General features: G+C 59.4%; 1 protein-coding gene across 4 annotated transcripts; it reads left to right on the forward strand.

Annotated features, from left to right (window-relative positions):
• The first annotated feature begins 6,826 nt into the window (after positions 1–6,826).
• On the forward strand, positions 6,827–20,689 carry CLK3 (CDC like kinase 3). Of its 4 annotated transcripts, none has more exons than XM_036907698.2 (13): positions 6,827–6,970; positions 10,361–10,512; positions 11,187–11,403; positions 13,219–13,315; positions 13,563–13,629; positions 15,835–15,951; positions 16,610–16,776; positions 17,974–18,068; positions 18,163–18,292; positions 18,537–18,619; positions 19,156–19,235; positions 19,523–19,613; positions 20,276–20,689. In XM_036907698.2, exons 2-13 carry the CDS (start codon positions 10,361–10,363, stop codon positions 20,450–20,452), a joined length of 1,473 nt encoding a protein of 490 aa, XP_036763593.1. In that variant the 5' UTR covers positions 6,827–6,970; the 3' UTR covers positions 20,453–20,689. The 4 variants fall into 4 exon arrangements, with proteins under 4 accessions (XP_036763593.1, XP_057344963.1, XP_057344964.1 ...); XM_057488980.1 differs by having other exon boundaries at positions 6,941–7,010; XM_057488981.1 differs by lacking the exon at positions 6,827–6,970 and adding an exon at positions 7,717–7,740.
• Positions 20,690–20,795: the final 106 nt, after the last annotated feature.

A 20,795-nucleotide genomic window follows, 5' to 3' on the forward strand; every position in this document is an offset into this window, starting at 1 on the left:
CGTGGTTGTCCTCATTATGTCTTGGCTGGGATGGGAACTAGAGCAGAGATGCCTCCCTGCACACAGAATCCTCTGTCCTGGACACTTCTGTACCCAAGCATCCTGACTTGAGACTAGTAGCTAAGGTTATCTCACCCCCGTGACCCCCACTTCCTGGCCCCGGGCCAGCAGGAGGGGCTTAGCATGTGCAGGGGAGACAGGACTTGCTGAAGCTGAAAGATTTCTCACGGGCTCCCTTCAAAGAGCCAGAGCCGGACTCCTGGGGAAGGGAGTCTGGCTTTGACTATGCGATCCAGGGTTTGGGGCTCTGGGCTATTCCAGTTGGTGACAGAGACTGGCCCACATCCTGCCCACAGGGCCCTCTCATCCAGTGAGAGCCGGACTCACACCCACACCTAGCTTGGACCCTCTTAAGGCTGGGCTCAAGCAGCCACTTAACAGGCCTCCTGGCCAGGGGCCATGCCCAGGGCTACCAGCAGCCCAGTGCGCCCTGCCTCCAGGGCCCGCACGCAGCTCCCCGGCACCATCTGCTCCCCCTTGCAACTGCTGCAGCTGCTCCAAGTAGAGCCCTAGTCAGTGGTGGCTCTGGCCCAGCTCTTCCAAGAGTCTCTTGTTCACCTGTGAAGATCCCAACTCCACCCCAAGTCAGAGCTCAGCCTCCACCAGGGCTGGGGGGCTCCCCTGGCTGGAATCTGTCTGCTCAAGCTAGCCCCCAGGTCTTTACCCAGGCAGTCCCTCCTCCCAGGGCCCCTCTGGGACTCAGCCCTCTTAGGAGGTGTTCTCCTACCACTGCAGCCCACAGAACCCCAAACTCCAGTCTTGGACTCTGGATCAAACAACTGAAGTCTGGACCATACATACTCGGCTGCACATCACCAAAGTGTGTTGTTTGAGTGGGCCAGTGTGTGAATGGCATTTGCTGGAATTGTGTGTGTGGAGGCCCTTCTCCATCTGTCCCTTTTGGTCATTCTCTTTTCCGTGGTGTCTCTAGAGCTCCCATCTCAACTTCAAAATCCCCCAAGGACAGGGCCTAGGCTCCCCTGCTTTGCCCCCTGGCACAGGTGGGCACAGCCTGGCTCAGTTGGTGCCCTAGGTTCTCTGCAGGGCTGACCATGTTAGCTGTTGGACCCACCTGGGTGAGCATCAACAGCTGTTCCTGCAGGAAGGTAGTGTTCTGAGCCTTGGCGGGGGTCTCAGCTGCCCCCATCAACACTGTCTGGGCCCCAAAGTACATGGGCCCTGTCCCCATCCCAGCTCTGCTCCTGGCCCTGCAGGCCTGGCACCAGCATCTCCTGCAGGTACATTAAGTCCAGGATCCTGGGGTCTCCTCCCAGGTTCCAGAACACACTGTTAAGACTCTGAACAGGTTCTTCCCTACCCTCTGGGCTCCATTTCCCCATCTGCACGAGGGGGGCAGTTGGCTGCATGATTACAGGGTCTTCCCAAATGTTGGGGGAATCCCTCTCTGGACTGAACAGAAACCCCTGCACTGCACTTCTTACCCAGCTACTGCTTCAAGAATGAAGCCCGGAGAACGAAGTATAAGGCAGAGCCAAAGGTGTGGCAGAGCCAGTGTTCAGGACCCTGCCACACACCCACTTGGAAGAGGGCTCTGGTGTCATCCCTACCCCAGTGATCCAGTCTCTTGGCCAAGGGGTTGCTGGCTTATCTTGTGCAAACATTTCTGGGCCTTTCCCACTGTTGTCTGCATCAGCAGGATACTAGGGGCAGAAGGGACTGTCTGCCTGCCCTCTGCCACACTTCCCCTCCCATCTCTGGGCACCCTCACTTGTCTTCTATGTCCTGGTCGGGCCTCCACTCCTGTCCCTGGGATCCTCTCCTGCTCCAAGCCAGCCAGGAAGCATTCCATCTGCTGGTGGGAGGGCCCAAGGAAGCACGGAGCCCCTGGCCAGGGCTGTCTTCCACTCCCACCCCAGGCACAGCGGTGTCTGCAGGTACTGATAAAGCAGGCTGACTCCTCAAGGCCCTGCCTGCTCCACCAGCTGTGATAAATACAGCCAGGGGCCCAGCTGAGTGCTTAGCATGGGTCTGAGCCTGGCTTGTATGTGAGGGACTGCTCCCCACAGCTCTGGGGGGCTGCTCAGGCTCCGATGTGCAACCCTCCACCTCCAGCTGGACCCGAAACATCACCTCTCCACCTCAGCTGTTGATGGCTTTGGAGTGACAGCCAGACGCCTTGGGGTGCTGCTGTAGGATATTAGAGGGTGGGCAGTCCTGAGGACACAGGTGGTCAAGGGGGCCACCGCAGGCCTGGAAGGGAGGGGCTCCAGGAGGGTCATCTGTGGGCTGTGACCCCCAGGCCCCTAGAGGCTTAGGTACATAGGCCGTCACGGGGTAATGCTGCGCCCACCCTCACACAGAGCAGGTGTGCTGGTGCCTCCCCAGCACCCTCAGCTTGCAGAGGCCCCGTCTCCCCGGGGAGTGTGGCTTTCACTAGGAGCAACTGGGCTTCTAAGGAAGCCCTTCTGTCCACTCAGCTAAGACCAGTTGCCTCCCTCCCTGACTCTCCCAGAGGGGCACAGGGACCCTGGGCAACCTTTTGCCTCCATCAGGGCCCCTAGCCACAGCAGGCCACGCAGTGAGCACCTCCAGGGGGCGCCATTCATAGAGATGACCCTTCAGCACAGTACCCCTGCGGGACTTGACTTCCCTTTCTCCTTTGGATACTGCAGACTCTGCCAAGCCTCTTCCTGGCACCAGCGCTGAGCATTCTGCAGCTTTTAGTCTGGTAAGGGGACCTTGCTAGCTCGGGACCTCCCTGGCACTGCCAACACACGAGGGGAATCAGGGAGAGAGGATGGGAGCCTCATTTTCTGTTTCAGAGCCAGAGCTCACAGCAGGCCCTGCCGAGTCCCAGTTTGCGACGTCCCCTCTGCAGCACCTGTGCTTGTTCCAATGGGACCTCCCACGCATTACCTACAGGTGGCCACCAGCTTGGCCCGTGGCCACCTGCTCTCTGCCAGCCACACCTGAAGGTTCTCTGACTGCCACAAGGCCCTCTTGGGGGCTCTGTCTGAACACCTGCCAGAGAGAAAGAAGCCAGGCTTCCACTGGGGTCCCAGGGGCTGCTGTGCCCACCCCCAGCCCCACCTGCATACTTCAGTGGGGCTCAGTGGGCTGGCAGGTCCAGTGAACAAAAGTAACAGGAATGCCTGGGACAGCAGGCAGGGCTGGGCCTCAGGTCCGTGGAGCTCTGCCTAAATGGATCCTGAGAGCAGGACAGATGGGGGACCTTGGAGCTGGGGCAGTCGTCCCCCCTCTCCCACCAGTCCCAGAGCACCAGCCTCTCCCCAGATGTAGAAATTGAGGCTCTGGAGATGAATGTGAACTTAAGTCTTCAACCCCAAGTCCTTGGCCCAGGGTTTTCCGTGGTGGTTCAGATTTCAAATAAATACCAGCTCCAACCCTGTGAAGCAGTATTCAGTTCCAGTAGTTTCCATGAGCTGTGGGTGCTGACCACGGCCTGGCCACATGCTGAACAACCAGGCTGGTTGCGTCCTCCAGGGTCTGGGACAGTGGCACTGAAGGCTGAAAGGGAAGTCAGTGACCCCGGGTCGTGCAGGCTGGGCCCACATTTCCCAACCCCTGGTACTCTCCTTCCCTGTGTGGGCATCTGGAAACAGTAGGGGTCAGGAGAACATTTGGGGGACACCATGGTTTAGCTCTGATATTGGGGTCAGAAGCCCTCAAATCAAGTCACTGCTCTGGTATCTCTGGCTTCCATAGTTTCAGCTGTAAGATGGGGGCCCCTGGCCCCATGCCCCAACAGCTTACTAAGGAAAATGGGAGTAGATGAGGGCTGCTCAGCTGGTGGCATTCCTAACCCCACTCCTCCATACCCCCACCCGTTTCACCTCCAGAGCTTGGGCCTCAGAATCCTACCGCTATCTCCCACCCACACCCATGGGCACCAGGCGCCCTGTCCCAGCTCTGTGAGGGTACAGGAAGAAGGCACCCACTGAGAGAGGGTGCACTAGGCTGAACTCCCCTAACCCCAAGTGACTCACCCACTCCTCACATTGCCACACCCGTTCCCTGTTCAGGATTGACCACCCACAGGCTCTCTCCCCTCTAGACACCTTAACTCTCCTCTCCCCTGACCCCAGGCCCAGATTCTTGCACCCCCTCCAGAGCTGTCTCCCACAGTTCAGGCAAGGCTTATCCAAAATGGATCTTGAGGACTGGCCCCTGCCCCAACCTCCCACACCCTGGGGCAGCACCTGCACCCTCACTCTGGCTGGGTATTCTCCCATTTAGAAATAGGGGCTCTCCACATGCAGGCCCCAGCCCTTACTGAGAACCCGAGCTCTGCCAGGCTTGGTTTTGGAGGGGCTCATGGTCTGCTGCAGTGGGGAGCAGTACGGGCCAGATTGTTGAGCTTGCGGAGCCAGCCCAGAGGACAGCACAGCCCCTGAGTGCTCTGGGAGCACAGCGAAGGGGAACAGGCTCTCCCTTGGGGCTCCCAGGAAGGCTTTCCTGGGCTGAGGTTTGTAAGGAATGAACTGCCTCCAGAAAAGGTGGATGTGGCAACAGAAGAGAGAGCAAGGGCGCAGGACAAGGTGGGGATCAGAGAAGCCGGGGCCTGGATGGGTGGGGGCGGGAGCCCAGGAGGACCACAGGGAGATCACGAGGGGTAAAGCTGCTGTGGGATTCAGGCGGCTGGGGGTGAGTGGCAGGGTGGGGCATCTCCCCGGTGCCCTGGAATCAGGCTGCTGCCCTCAATCCACATAGGAAAAGACTTGCTGGGCACAAGGGCTGAGGCCTGGGGAAAGAGCCTGGGCCTGAGGGGCAGAGAATATGAATGCGCAGCAAGCCTCTGGAGCTGGGTCACCCCCCGAGCTCCCCAGGCACGAGCTGCCATGTTCTTAGCCCCGCAGCACTGCAGGAATGATGTGAGGGGCTGCGGGGGAGGTGGGCGGAGTTACCCACACTTCACCTCAGGGTAGATCTTTTTCTAGGAGCCTGAGTTCTTCCTCTTTTTTAGGAATAAACAAAAGAATGAAGCTCTACTGGTAGAATCTCAGGCTGGACAGCTGCTGGACTGCAGATTTCTGGAAAGGGAGCTGGGAGATGGCTCTTATTCCATTTCAGAAAGAGAGCTTCTTCAGAAAAGAAGAGTTACTGGAGGCAGAGACTCCTGGGTCCTCATGGGAGGCCTGGTGGGAAGACGAGCCTGACTTACCCCCTCGAGCCTGGTGCCCAGGGCAGCGCTGGGGGCAGGAGCCTTTTGGAGCTTCTCTGCTGTTAGCTGCAGACACGGCCCTGGCTTCCCGGAGCTATGGAAACCGTGGGCTGCACCAACTTGTGGGAAGAGAAGACACCACAGAGTCCCGCCAACTCGTCGGAGTGGACGAGACGGAGATGGAACCGGGCTGCTGTGGCTGAGGCTGCAGGACAAGCATGGGGCCGGGCCAGGAATGGCAACTCAAGAAGCTCAGGTCCGTGAGGCGGTACCCTAAGGGGGCGGGGCTAGGGGCGGGGCAGTCGCGCTCTGGGTCGCTCCCTGCGTGCTTGAAGTGGCTCCTGACTTTCTGTACTGGGCAGTGTGTGCACTTGGGGGTAAGGGGCCAGGCCGGTCCTGAGGCTGCGATCGCGGAGCAAGCATCCAGTTTTTACTCGGCTTCAGTTGTAGACTTCGGGTGGGGTGGCGGGGCTGGCGGATACTGGGGGGGATTCTAAGGACTCCGAGTCACGTGGCCAGGTCCAGTCTAAGGGCGGGCCAGGGGCTAAGGAACAAATGAACCGCCGCAGCTCCTAAGGGGCGGCTCGGCTCCAGTCGCGCCCGGACCCCGGGCCAAGGGCGGGCCCAGCTCTCACTGGTTCGAGGGGACTGGAAGTGGCCCGCTCCCGACTGGGACGGGGAAGCCCTGGCTGCCCCTGCAGCGCCCTCGCGGGAGGGGCGGAGCCTGCAGGGTGCCCCCGCCCCGGCCCTGGAGCGGCGTGGGGGTAATCAGGGGCAGCTCCCTGCGGCGGAGACGCCAGTCCCCCGCCGGGTGGGGCGTGCGCGCCGGCACACCTGAGGTCTCCCCAAAGACCGGACTCTGTCTTCTCATCCGGAAAGTGGGGCCCCCTTATCCCGCCCTAACCAAGGGCGGGACAGGAGATGGGAGGGGTTCTGGTGACCCCGCACTCGCGGCCGCAGCAACAGGGGTCCTCCCACGACTCGGAGAAGAAATGGCCTGCCGGCTTCCCCGCAGAAGGGCGCCGGGCTTTTCTTTGGCGGGGGTTTATTAACTGAGAAACAACGCTGGCGTCCTTACTGCGATGCTGGAGGAAAAGGAGACACCTTTCCTCCAGACGCCGTCCCTACCCCGCCAACGTAGCTCTCGGGTCTCTTCGCAGAAACTGTTGTGCATGCACATGGGAGTGTGGGCGTGCCGCCATGGTTAAAAAACCCCATAAAGAGAGAGAATAAGGTCCCCTGCTTCTTTCACGTGGACGGGAGTGGGGACCCTCCCGAACCTTGGCGCTCTAAGTCCGTTGACTTTAGGGTCCTCTGGGCCGTTTTCACTGGGGCAACGGCGAAACAATGACCTCTGGCGCGCAGGAAGGGGTGGGGGGGTCCCGGTGAGGTCCAGGGGGTGGTGCTGGCCAAATCCCACCTTTCAGCTCCCAGCCCCCGCGGGCCCGGAACGGCGACCCTGTCGCGTCCTGGGGTCAGACGTGCAGTGCGACACGGCGGGGGCGGGACGCGGCTGGGGACGTCCCCTCGACCCTCCGGAGCCAGCGTCCACAGCTGCCGCCCTGACCAGGGCGGAGAAGGCGGGTCCTCCAGGGCCTTCGATTCCGGGGCTAGAGCAGCCAGGCCACCGAGCCGGGTAGCTCCCGGGCCCGCGACGGCCGCGTCACGTGAGGGGCGGAGCCGTCCCGGGCGGAGGCCACAGCCGGAAGCGGAAGAGGCGCTCCGAACGGGGAGTGGGGCCTAGCCGCTGCTGGATCCTGGGAGGCGGTGAGTGTGGGCCCGGGCCCGCGAAGGCGGCCGCGGTGGGGTGAGTCGCCTGGGCCGGCGCGCTGGCTGCGCGTCGTCGGCCTCGGCCTCCTCTCTTTCTTTCTTCTCCCCGGCCTGCGTCAGGCCACGGTCCCAACCTTTCACCCCTGACCCGCCTCTTCCCTGGAGGCTAACACCGCAGACTGCGACCTCTCGGTACCGCGGCATCGGAGTCGGAGCGGCCCCTGCAGGGACACAGTTTGGGCCCTGGACCTGCCCGCGGAATGGGGTCGGGTCCTATCCGGGGCAGCTTGGAGGGGTCTGCAGACCCCTCTCCTACCGCTGGCTCGAGGCTCGGCCCTCAGCCGCCTCCCCGCGCGTCCGGGTGTTTGATGCTGGCCCGGGCCGGCCTTCCGCCTGCTGCAGGGCCCCCGCTTGCTGCCGCTGGCGGCGGTTGCCGGGGACGAGGCTCCGAAATCTTCGGGACTCGATGCGGAGCGTCAGGAAGGGACGCGAGCCAGAGCCGTAGCCCCCTCTGTGTTTTGTTGAGGTGGACCCGCTCCAGCGAGGGGGAGGGGCAGGGCCAGGCTGACGGTACAAAAGCCCGGGCTGCCCCCAGTCCGGGAGCCTCTGTGCTTTAGTTCCGGGTGCGGGTTCCCCGGTGCGGAGCCGGGGTGGGAAATGCCTGTGCCAGGCCCCCGTCGAGGCGGGGTTGGCTGCCTTCCAGCTTCCCTCCTCCATGCCCTTGAAAAGGAGGAGCGTTTCACCCGGCGGTGGCGGCTTGCAAGGTGGCAGGTTTGAGGTTGCAGTGGTGGGGCAGCGTCAGCCAAAAATAACCGTGGGGCGCTGGGGTGGCTGGGATCCGGGAGGGCAGCCGCTGACCTGGCTGGCTGCTCTTCTAGTCAGCCCAGTTCTCTAGCCAGGAACAGCAAATGAGAAGCCAGAGAAAAGCTGTCATCCTCGGCCTGCTTTCCTTCGTGTTACCTTCTCCTTTCTTGTGCAGAGCAGAGCCTTCTGGAGGGTAATTGTGGCCCTTTGCTTCTTTAAACAACCCGTTGGCTGGGGTCCCAGAGAATCGGGGATAATTGATGAGAGATGGGCTGCAGAGACCTGGCTGGGACGATAATGAGAGTCATCTGGTTATTCCCAGTATTTCACCTGCCTAGGATGTGTTAAAGGAGATTTCCTACAAGTCATATTTCCTCTGTGACTGCCTTGTGTGTCGTACTTTATAGCTTTCATACTTGTCATCTCCTTTGCCAAGGTGGCTGTGAGGTGTTATCTCCATCTTCCAGGTATGGTAACCAAGGCTTAGAATGACTTGTATAAGGTCACGAGGCCAGTGAGTGGCAGCACTGGGATTTGGTTCAGGATTTTCTGCCCAGCGATCTTCCCCCTTCCCCTGGGTCCCTTAGAAGGGACTTGGAAGTAAAATGCCCTTAATGCCCTTGAGGTATTTAACATAGACCCAAAGGTGTTACCTGGAACCTTTTTAATGTTGGTAATGAAAAGCTGCTGCCTTCAGTTCCTCTTGTGGGCCCAGACTTGGGCTAGGTATATGACCTAAGGCATGTGCTAGGCATGTTACTTAAAGGAGTGACATAATTAAACCCTCACAGAATCCTGTAAAAGATTGCTATTCCCTTGTTACAAGAGGAAGCTGAAGATTGGAGTAGTTTAATAACTTACCTAAAAGCATGCAGTGCTTTAACCTTGGCAGTGCCAGGATTCAGATTAACATCTATCTGTCCTTGAAGCTGTGTTCTTTCTGCTAATGGGAACGTGTGTGGATGTAGCAATCTTCTAGGTCCCAGAGGGAATTTGGGCCTGTTGGCGGACTAAACTATGTCCTCCAGCTCTGGTGCTCTATGTGCCCAGTGAGAATGGGCAGGGCCTCTGCCTTGGCCACTTGGGAGCATCTTGTATGTCACTTAGTGAGATGTGATAGGCCTTCCATAGCTTGGGCACCTGACCCAGGGTAATTGCAGGAAAACAGTGAAACATTGGTCAGCTGATCCTCAAAACAATAGTCTAAGCTCTTGAAGAGCCATCAGTGACTTTACATAGTATTTATCTCCAAGGATTGAGAGGGCTGGAACTTCAGGTAGACCGGGGAAGACAGCTACTAGTCAGGGGTTGAGAACAGTGAATTTCTCAGGATCATGGAGGAGCTTCCAGGGGTTTGGTCAGATACACCTTGCTGCCCTGTTTATCCCAGGGGAGCCATTCCAATCTGCTCTCCTCCTGATAGACCCTTTTCATAAGGTGGGGAAACCTCAGTGGGTTTGTCCATAACGTGATTGGCCAGACAAACCCAGGGCTGACCACCATTGGCTATGGCCAGATGAAGGCTCAGGCCCAGCCTTCCCCGTGGAGGAGGCAGTGTCAAGGTTTTGGATGTGGGTGAAGCAGGGAGCTGATTTCACCATCTTTCTCAGCTGGTAGCTGAGCCGGCCTGGCAATTTCCTGTGGCCAGTGTACCTGAACGGGGTTTAGTGGGGTGGGGCCTTTTTGGCCTGCCTCCCCAGTCATAGAGGCCTGCCAGCCAGCCAGCCCTCTGCTGCTCCTGACATGGGCACAGGAGAGGGTACTGGAGCAGGGGATATAGAAGGAGTGACAGTGATGGTAGTGCTGCATAGATGGGGAGGTACTGCTCAGCGTGGCACCGCAGGTGGTCTGAAGGTACCAAATGGGCCTCGGTCAAGAAACCTGGATCCTCTGAGCACCCCTGAGATGGAGTGTGAGCCAGCAGGGGCTGGGCAGTCCCCCGTGTCTGCATGGCCAGATCTTCAACTGGGCCAGGGAATGTTTGTGACCCTGCACACCTCTTTCTCCACAGGCAGGTCTTCTTGATCGTGCCTTTGGCTCCTCATACTGACTTGTGTCTTTGTTGCCTTGAGTGGGGGTCAATTTGGGGCCTTGGCAGTTTGGCTCCCAGACTTGAAGGCTTTCACCCCTTGCTCCTGTGCAGTGGCTCCCTACCAACAGCCCTTTAACTCTGGCTTGACAGAGCAGTTGCCTCATAGGTCACCACAGACAAGCAAGAGGGAATTGAGCACAGGAGGCTCTCTTTTCCTTGGCCTTGGTCCCCTGTGATCGTGCTCCCAGCCTCTCCCTGCATTCTGCCCCAGCACCTGCCCTGGCTTGCCTGTTCCCCGGGTGCTCAGGCCACCAGGCCAATGATGCTCTGCTGGGGAGACAGCTGTTTGTTTGTTCACGGTCAGAGAAGGGTGGTACCCATTGTCTGCTGTTTGCCCAGTGTGACCTCAGAGTTCTTCACTTCATAAACCCCTGGGAGGGGCTGCCCCCAAACAGAACAATGGGCCCCTTCTTCAGGAGTGCCTAGGCTGCCCTGGAACTGGAGGTGGCTGGCGGTGTGTTTAGCAGGGCTTTGTATTTCTCTTGGCTTAGATGCATCACTGTAAGCGATACCGCTCCCCTGAGCCAGACCCATACCTGAGCTACAGATGGAAGAGGAGGAGGTCTTACAGTCGGGAGCACGAAGGGAGACTGCGATACCCATCTCGAAGGGAGCCTCCGCCCCGACGATCTCGGTCTAGAAGGTGAGAGGGGCACTAGGTCTGAAGGCAGGGCTCCTTCCCTCAGCAAGGCTAGGGAGATAATCTGGAGACATGTGGCCGCCCCGGGCTCTTCCCACTGACCGCTACCTCTGCCTGGCTGCCCCCAGGTCACTGCCCTCTTTCTTCGGGATCTTCCCTGATCTTGCCTGCATTTCCTGGCCTCAGCATTTGCTGCCATCCTTACCACCCTTCCCTTCTCAACTCCTGAGTCTTCCTTCTCCAGACATACCCCCCCTTTTCTAGGCCAACATCTCCTCTGCTAACCTCAGTGAGGGTTAGGAACATAATTGCAGTCCTTCCCAGCGGTGGGTCCCTGGTCCTATCTCAGTCCCCAGGCCAAAATGGCAGACTCAGCAGGACCACAGCGTGCTCCCAGGCATTGTCCTCGGAAGCCCTTCACCATGCTTGCTCTCCCTGGCACTGTGCTTCCTGTGGTGCTGGAGGTTTGCTGCCAGTAGCTGAGGTTCTAGAGGTTGGGCTTCACACACACATGAACACCCTCCTCTCCCACTTACCCCAGTCTGTATATCTGTGTTCACCTTTGTGAGCCCTTTGCAGGGGCCCCACCACACGCCTCTTGCCTGGTGGCAGGGACTTGGCTGGTGGGTGGGAGGAAGGGCCGAGTCTGAACAATGTCCTCATCCCCCTCTTGACAGCCACGACCGCCTGCCCTACCAGAGGAGATACCGGGAGCGCCGTGACAGTGACGCATACCGGTGTGAAGAGCGGAGCCCATCCTTTGGAGAGGACTGCTATGGATCTGCACGTTCCCATCACCGTCGGCGGTCACGGGAGAGGGAGCCGTACCGGACCCGCAAGCATGCCCATCACTGCCACAAACGCCGCACCAGGTCTTGTAGCAGCGCCTCCTCGGTGAGTGGTGGCCAGAGTGTGCTGGCTGGGGCATAAAGGCCTCATCTCTTTCTAGCTTCCTCTCAGGCTGGCTGGTCTGGGTGAGTACTGCCAGCCCTGCGCGCGCATTTGGTGTGTGTGCATGTGTGTGTATGTGTCGTCTGATCCAGGTGCAGGGCAGGGCAGGGGGCCCAGCTCCTCTGTCTTCTGGCCTCTTGGCAGCGGCAGCTGCAGAGGCTCTGGCTCCGGCGTGGGCTGACCCGTGGCCTGTCTGTCTCCACGCTGTGCCAGGCACAGGCTGCATGGTTCAAGTGGCTGGGGACACTTCTTAGGGATCCTAACAGGTCTGCTGGTATGTGGTCTGGAACTGGATGGCTGGTTCTTTCCACCAGGAATTGCCCCCACACATAACTGAGCGATCTGATTGGTGTGGCCTGCACCCACCTCTGCAGTCTCACTTCCACACCCCTCCCCAAAGGCCCGGAGGCTGGAGCGCCCTCGGGTTGAGGGGGTCTGCTTGTCAATCAGCTCAGAGTGGGCGCTTCCTTTCTGACCTCCAGCCAGGCTCTCTTCAGCCTAGACTCTTCGCACAAGGGGCAAGGTGATGCCTGCATGATGGGGCACGTGCAGAGATGGCGGAGAGGCCCTCAGCCCCAGGCCTTGTCCAGTTGCAGGCCACATATCAAGAGGGCCTGGCGGTGTTCCAAGCGTGGAGGGTTGTAAAGGTCTCTGCTGAGACCAGGAGCCCGCACTGCATTCAGACCCCCAGGAAGGAAAGCCAGTTGTGTATCTGAGGCTCTGTGCTGTCTTCTCTTCACCTCTGCCCCTCCTCCCTTCCACACTCCCTCCCACTGGCCGCGAGGCCCCTGAGTGGTGGTGGCAGAGCCAGTGGAGAGGCCAAGCATCCTTTCTCTGTCCAGCTCTCCTGTGACTTCTTGGAGCAGCCACGGGTTGCGGGCTGACTGTGTGGGCGCCCGGCACGGCCTGGCGGCCTCTCTGCGCACTGCCACACGGCCACAGGTCTGTGGCCCCGCTTCTTCTCTTGTCGGTGCCCTCTGTCATCACGAGGCTCAGGATAGGCCTGGCCTGCGGGTGGCGTGAGTGCCAAGGCCAGGGCAGGAGCTGGCTTGAGGCCTCTGTGGACCGTTGTGGTAGGAAGTCGGCCAGCCCGGAGGGTCCTGGGCTCCTTCCCTGCCCGAGGCTGGCGGCACAGAGGCTGATGGAAGGCGGTTTCTGGTGGTGCCGTCGAGTCTGGCCACGGATGCTGTCCGGGATAGCCGCCTGGCTCTGAGTGGCAGCCGCTGGGCGTGTGCAGGACTGTGTGGGTGAACAGGCAGGCACGGACAGGCTGGGCACGCTGCGGCTGGAGGCAGGTGGCCCCTGGCCATGCCGGATCATCGGACCCGGGCCGGAGCGGCCGCCTTCGTGCGTCGATCTCACTGCGTCTCCGCCCTGGCCGAAGCCGCCTCGGGAGGACCTTGGGCGGGAGACCCGGTGCAGGAGCGGCCTGGCCCCTCAGCGGCGCAGGCTGGTCGTCTTTCTGAGCACTTGGGCACGCTCCTCTGAGATAATGTCCGAGTTCTCTTTACGTACCTGTAGCTGTTTTTACTTTTCTGTTTTTGAAGTCGGCTTGTGTCTTGACGTGTCCCTTGCAATATCCCTATCGTTATATATGCTGTGTGCCTTATGAAATGCTGGCATCTGGAAAACCCAACCAACCAACCCACCGGCTCCTCACCGTCTCCACCTCTGCCTTTGACTGACACCTCAATCTGTCAATCGGAACCGCCTACCATGCGATTGGTCGGATGGCGTTTCGGGGGGCGGTGCATGCAGAGAAGCCAACAGAGCAGTAAGCGCAGCAGCCGGAGTGTGGAAGATGACAAGGAGGGCCACCTGGTGTGCCGGATCGGCGATTGGCTCCAAGAGCGATGTACAGCCACCTTTCGTAAACCTTTACCTCTACTTCCTACCCCCCTTGTTAGACGAGAGCTCTCCTTGCCCGGAGGGGCCTCTAGTAATTGCCTGAATGACACCAACACTAGCAACTTCTGTTTTTAAGAGTGTAGCAGAGAGAGAGAAACCTTTTTTGTTTTTGAAACTTTGAGTGCTGTGAACTTGGAGGAGCTGCCGACCCTCCGCCCTGCAGACCCTCACGCTCTGTTTCTTTTCTCTCCTAGATGAGATCGTGGGGAACCTGGGCGAAGGCACCTTTGGCAAGGTGGTGGAGTGCCTGGACCACGCCAGGTGAGGGGGCTTCTCGGGAGGAGGGAGTCGTCAGAGCTTGACCTTTGTCGCAAAGATGACCCCAAAGCCGAGTTCTGACCCGCCCGTGTTGGGGTTCTTGATCCCCGGAAATAGGGAAGAGTCCAGGGGCCTCACAGGCGTGTGCTGTCCCTGCCCAGGAACCTCTGGTTGGCGGTCGGGGCCACAGCGGCGGCGGTGGGCGTCAGGATCGGGCCAAGGCTCTGGCTCTTCGCGGTCTGGGCCTGGCCGGGGGTCGAGCACACCGCCGAGCCCCCCAAGCACGAGCTCCCGCTCTGTGCAGGTCCACCCGAGACTGTGCACGTGCTAGTTGAGAGAATCAAGACCCGGGTTTTCTCCCCCAGCAGGCCCCTGCCCTTCCAGAGCAGCTAGGGTTGAGTGTGCTCATGTAGGGCAAGGGTGCACTTCTGTGTGTCGGGGTGCTGCTGTGGGCACCTTGCTCCCTTCCCGGCTGAACAGTGGGACATTTTTATCCCCTTGCCATCCCTCCAGACCAGCACCCTTGCTCCTCCACCTTGGGCTGGGAGGCTGGGAGCCTGCTGCCTCCCTGCCTGGCCGGCCCTCTCGCTGGGTGGGTGCTCTAGCTACAAAGTGCTTATGGCCTTGCTGCCTTACTTGAGCAGTGTGCTGTCCATATGACTGACCTGCCATTTTAGAGACGGAAGAAACATGCTTAGGGTTTGCCCATATCCCTCCTTGTTGAGTGGCAGGGCTGGGTACCACTGTGCTGCAGTGTTCCCACATGCAGAGGGGTGCTCAGAAAGGACGGGTAGACCTGGCAGTCTAGCCAGCTCTTGGCCCCGAGATGTGGCAGTGGCTGAGAGGAGCCTCCCTGGCCCCCCAGTACCCATTTAAACACCCCTTGGACCTAATGTGGCCCAAGAGGTTCAGGCTGGAAAAGTGGGCCTAGGGACATGTAGGCTATTCTGTGACCAGAGAGAAGTGTGGCAGATCTGGGATCTTCAACACCCGGGGGTGGCCAAGCTCTCTTGGCTATGCCTCTGAGTAGTAGGGGAACAGAGCCTCTGAAGCCACTAAGGGGTAGGCATAGGGCCCAGGGGACCTATGAGGCGTCCAAAAGGGAGGAGCCCAGTGAGCTTGTTGTAAGGACGTGAAAGGGCCTTCGCCTCGGAGCAATCTAACCCTGGCAGTGGCTGCCTGTGGAAGTGATGAGCCCCCTATGTTGAGGGTGGGAATGCCGTTGAGGGATCATATTCTAAAGGAGGCTGGAGTGGGTGGTCTTTCTGCTAAGATCCCTTCTTTCCCTGAAAATCTGGGAAAAGGGGATAGAGAAAAGCAGGGTATCCCCTAGGAGATGCCTCTCCCCTGGGGCTCGTGAGCCTTCCCTTCGGCACCAAGGGCCAGCCCCCAGGGACCTGAGGCTACACCCTTGTGGGCCGGGGCTGTCTCACTCCAGCTCCCCTCTAGCCACCTGAATTCTGGCTGTCCCTTCCTGACAGCCACTGGGCCTGGCGGCTTAACCTTAGGTTTCTGCTGGCATCCTGCAAGTGGCCTATGGAGCAGGGCTCGGGGGTAAGAAGTACAGAGCAAAAAATGTTAAAATCCTCATTGGACACTGAACAAGGGGTCTTGGCTGTCAGTGGTCTGAGAGACTCTGTGACTAGGAGACAGGGAGGTAGGGCCAAAGGGGCTGTGGTAAAGAGAATGGCCCTGCGGCCCCTCCCCAGCGAGAGGACCGTATTTCTGGCACCCTTACCCTCTTGCTGGGCCTTTACTCCATGCTGGAACTTCTTCCCCAAGGGGAGCTGTGCTCCCGGACTTGCAGACATGCCCAGGGAAGTCAGGAGGAGCCACAGGAAGGTTCCGGGTGGGACGGCTTGGCTGGGGTCAGGGCTGACTGCTTACGGATTGGGTTACTGAGTGAGCCCTGGGTCTGGTGCTGGTCAGTGGGATAGACCTGTACTCTGCCCACTTCCCCTGTAAACTGGCAGTGACTGAGATAATAAAAGCCTAAGGCTGGCACAGATGCCAAGGGATCCTGCTGTTAAGAGGGTGGAGGTCTGGTATTACATGGGCAGGCTGGATGTCAAGTACCGGCTCTCTTCGGGGCGGGTAGACTGGCCCTGTTCCTGGAATCCTGAGCTGCTGGGTTGGGTGGGGCGGGGTGGGGGGGGGAAACGCCGGGCAGCTTCTCATGAGAACCTGTGCTTCCTTCCGTGGTCCCAGAGGGAAGTCTCAGGTTGCCCTGAAGATCATCCGCAACGTGGGCAAGTACCGGGAGGCTGCCCGCCTAGAGATCAATGTTCTCAAAAAAATCAAGGAGAAGGACAAAGAGAACAAGTTGTAAGTGTCAGCAGGGCATGGGAGCGGAGCTTTCAGTGGGGAAAGGGTCCGCTCCAGCCCCAGCTGCCTGGGCCCCTGGGTCTCCCCTAGATGGCACCGTGCCTTCTCCCTGTACCCAGAGCCAGGGGGGCTTGGCCAGGCACACTTGCTGGAAGGAACCTTTGGATTTCAGACCAGGCTCTACCCTCAACCAGCTGTGCTCTGAGGCAGGCCTCTCAGCCCTGCCTTCGTAAATTCAGGCCCTCCCTGGGTCGTTAGTGGGCACTAGATAAGACGTCACCTGAAGCTGTCTGGGGCTCGTGCAGCCAGATACCCGCAGGAGAGCCCCTCTGGCCAGACACTGAGCATTTTCTCTCCAAGCACTGTGCTGAGCCCGGAGACACAGGGACAAGGCCCATATCATAAACGGGTGAGGCGGGCAGCCTCGGGCCAGGATGCGCCCGCGGCAGGAAATCCAGCCCTTGCTCCAAGCTGACCTGGGTGACAGCTGAGGAGGAGACGTGCTCTTGCTCTGGCAACTGGTTCTTCTCCTTCATGTGTCTGCATCCTGGTGTGACCCAGTGGTCCGGGACGGAGTGGGGACTGGCTTCATCGGATGGTGGGGTGGGGCAGCCAGTCCCCCAGCACAGCCTGATCCCCACCCGTCCTTCTCCCCCAGCCTGTGCGTCTTGATGTCTGACTGGTTCAACTTCCACGGTCACATGTGCATCGCCTTTGAGCTCCTGGGCAAGAACACCTTTGAGTTCCTGAAGGAGAATAACTTCCAGCCTTACCCCCTACCGCATGTCCGGCACATGGCCTACCAGCTCTGCCACGCCCTTAGATGTAAGCGTCCACTCTCGGAGCGTGGGGTGGCCACTACCTGCAGCAAAGTCATCTGCTCTCCACGCTCCCCCATTCACTCCAGCGCACTGATAACCATTCTGGTGGGCCTGATAGTAGTGGGGTCCCCTTGGCCAAAAGGCCTTCAGTCAGGAATTGCTGAGAAAGGAGAGGTTACAGTTCCCTCCAGGGGCTTCCTGTGCCAGCCTCTGCTTCCAGGCAGCCAGGAAGAAGGAAAGTGCTGCTCCAGAACTGGCCTGCTGCCAGCCCTGCTTTCACCTTTCTGCATAGGATACCTGGCAGATCTTACCCACAAGGCCACCCTTGGTCTAACCATCACCTACCAGCCGCCTGACTACCTTTAGGAGCATACTTGGTGGTGCCCATGCTTAGCACCACAGGATTTGTGGTTGGAGCACAACAGACTCTTTGGTAGTAGGTAACCTTGAGCTAGACAATGCAGGGTCTGCCCTGCACAGATGGAGGAGACAGGGAAGAACAGTCCACCAAAGTTGAGCAGCTCAGTGACGGCCCAGAGCCTGGCACATGTTGACACACAGTCGGGTAAAGAGAGGTGGGCCCCACTGTTGTGAGGGTCCTGAGTGCCAGTGGGAGCCCAGGGCTTGGAAGTGATGAGTGGAGAGGCACTACCATCCACAGGGCGGGACTTGGAGGGAGAAGGCTGACATCCCTGCTCAGGGTTAGGGATGAAGAGTGGCGGGTCAGGCTGCACGGTGGCCCTGTGCCTGTTTAATGCTCTTTTATCACCTCTTGACATTCTTAGTAATTTCTGAGTAAGAGGACCTGCATTTCCATCTTGCCCTGGGCACTGTGAGTGTGGGGGCTGGTGCTCGGGAAGGGAACCACTCCAAGGCTGGTGTCACAGCTGCTGGTCAGCGGCAGGCTGAGGAGGCCTGGCCCATGCAGAAGGGAGGTGAAGGGAAGTGTTTTGAATGGAAAAAGCTCCCCCTGCACCTCTCTTCTGAAGTCTCAGAATTCTCCAAGGCCCCAGGCAGAGAACTCTGGGGAGGCCAGTGCAGAGGCAGAGCCTGGTCTCCTTGGCCCACTGCTGAGCGTAGAGGTGCGAGGGGCCCCGGCAGGCTGCTCTGGAGGAGGGGTCTGGCCTGGGGATAGCGGGGCAGCCAGAGCGGACACGGCCCAGTTTCTCAGCGTCAGCTTTCCTTTTTCTTGCTGCCTCAGTTCTCCATGAGAACCAACTGACCCACACAGACCTGAAGCCAGAGAACATTCTGTTTGTGAATTCTGAGTTTGAAACCCTCTACAATGAGCACAAGGTACTTAACGGGGGGGTGAGAAGGTGAGGCCCTGCTCCAGGGGTGGGTGACCCACTGGGCCCGCTCCTGACCTGGCTCACCTTCTTGCCCTCAGAGCTGTGAGGAGAAGGCAGTGAAGAACACCAGCATCAGAGTGGCTGACTTCGGCAGTGCCACCTTTGACCATGAGCATCACACCACCATTGTGGCCACCCGTCACTATCGCCCACCTGAGGTGATCCTTGGTGAGTGCTTGCACAGTCCCCACCCTGATAAAGTGGGCAGCTGGCGGGAGGCCGTGAACAGCGGCACTCATGTGCCCGGGGCCAGTGTCCTGAGTCACCGTGATGGCTGACTTGGCCTTACCAAGAAAGGGACTTCTGCTAGGGTTTGGGCAAGAGTCCTGCCAGCTAGTGTGGCAGCTGCCCTGTGCCCTCTAGCCTGGGGGCACGGGCCGATCTCTAAGCTTCTCCTCATCTTGGCTTTCAGAGCTGGGCTGGGCACAGCCCTGTGACGTCTGGAGCATTGGCTGCATTCTCTTTGAGTACTACCGGGGCTTCACACTCTTCCAGGTAAGGCCTCCTACACAGCCCCACTATCCTGAGCACTGCTGCTGAGGGATGCAGGGGCCTGGCGCGGAAAGCCCCTCTGTGCCACCGCCCGCCCACGTGTCGTGAGGTTCAGGCTCCTGAGGGCTGTGGCTGCTCAGGAGCAGGAGAGCTCAGAGTAGCTGGGGCCTTCAGCAGGTCTTGGGCTCAGCCAGAGAGGAGGGAGGGTTGCAGGGGCAAGGAGCGAGCATTCTAGACAGAGGGGCAGGGAGATGGGCTGGGCAGGGCACCTTCCGGGAAGCGAGTGAAGGTGCAACCAGATTCACAATCATGAGTGAGTCCACCCAAGGGCCAAGGAGAGAAGTCCCCAAGCGGGCCTGCCCTCTGGCTCTAGGCTGGTGGGCAGCCACCTGGTCTGAAAGGCTGAGACTGCTGTTGCATTGGCGGGTCTCCATCTCCAGCAGCACGGAGGGCACTTGGCCATCTTCTGTCCCTTTTTCTCTCTGCCGGGGCTGAGGCTGGACCTGACCCCTGCTTGCTCTGTCCCTGACCTTCCACAGACCCATGAAAACCGAGAGCATTTGGTGATGATGGAGAAGATCCTAGGGCCCATCCCATCACACATGGTCCACCGCACCAGGTAAGGCGCCCGGGCAGCTCCTGTGGGGCTAGCCTCAGCAGCATTCCCCATGTTGCCTGTGGGCCCAAGATGCTAGGGAGGCTCTGCGGGACACCCCACGGCTCTTCCAGCCTCAGGTAGCATTCCCTGTACACGCTTCCAAGTGACCAGGCAAACCCGTTGCCCAGACCTTCCTGCCCTGCTAGGTTAGGCCAGGAGCCCCTGCCTGGCTTTGCTGCTGCTCCCCAGGTTGCTGCAGTCTTCCCTAACCCCTGACCCAAGACCTGATTCTCTCCCTTCATTTTCAGAAAGCAGAAATATTTCTATAAGGGGGGCCTGGTTTGGGATGAGAACAGCTCTGATGGCCGGTATGTGAAGGAGAACTGCAAACCTCTGAAGGTCAGTTTCTGGCTTCCCCCAGCTCAACTCATGCCAAGGAGACCCCAGGCACTGGGCAGACACACAGCAGAGAGACAGGCCGGGCAGCTAAACGCTGCCTCCTCGCTCCGGCTCTGTGGGAGGCTGCACCCAAGGCTGCTGGGTGCTGCGGCGGGGCTTCTTGCAGAGTGCCCCCGAGGGGCCCTTAGCCCTCCCCCCTCCCCAAAGGGTGGCTATGAATGTAACTGGGGAACACCAGAGGAGCCAGCTGTCCGAGACCCTGCTGCTTCCTGCCCCCCCCCCTTCTCTCAGTTTTAAGAAGAACTAGGCAGGACTGAGGTGAGTGGGAGGGAAGACCTAGACATGGCCAGGAAGCCTCTGTCAACTGCATTTGATGTTGGACAAGTGAATTTCGCAGAGGTGATTTCTACCTGTCAGGACTTTGCATGTGGGGGCAGAGGCACCAAGCCAGCAAGACACCCAGTAGAGACAAGTTCAGAGCAAAGTGCTCAACACAGGCATGAAAGGAAAGGAGCTGCTCATTGTCCTGGAGGGCAGAAGTCCTCCAGGGAGGCACCACTGCCTCCTCAGCCCATGCAGCAAGGCTTCCCAGAGGCCAGGGGACCTGCTGTGGCTTCCCACGACCCTGCCATCACACTGAGGCACCTTGTGTCCCTGAGCAGAGTTACATGCTCCAAGACTCCTTGGAGCACGTGCAGCTGTTTGACCTGATGAGGAGGATGTTAGAATTTGACCCTGCCCAGCGCATCACACTGGCGGAGGCCCTGCTGCACCCCTTCTTTGCTGGCCTCACCCCTGAGGAGCGGTCCTTCCACACCAGCCGCAACCCAAGCAGATGACAGACACAGGCCACCACAGGAGCAAACGGAGAGCGGGACTGGGGCTGCCTGGCCCCCTTTCTCCAGCCTCTCCCCTCAGGCCCCAGGGCCGGAGCCACCCGATGAACAGTGCAATGTGAAGGAAGGCGGGGGCCCGCAGGGGAGGGAACTTGATGTCCAGCTGCCAGAAAGCACAGATTTGACCCAAGCTATTTATATGTTGTAAAGTTATAATAAAGTGTTTCTTACTGTTTGTAACCCCTGGTACCAGCGTGTCCATCTCCAGGCTCCGTGCCTTCTCCGTTCCCTACCTTATTAATAAAGTCTCTCTTAGTTCAGCTTGTGCAGAGCTACGTGTAAACTG

This window comes from Manis pentadactyla, chromosome 11 (genome assembly GCF_030020395.1).
Source record: "Manis pentadactyla isolate mManPen7 chromosome 11, mManPen7.hap1, whole genome shotgun sequence".
Taxonomy (NCBI): domain Eukaryota; kingdom Metazoa; phylum Chordata; class Mammalia; order Pholidota; family Manidae; genus Manis; species Manis pentadactyla.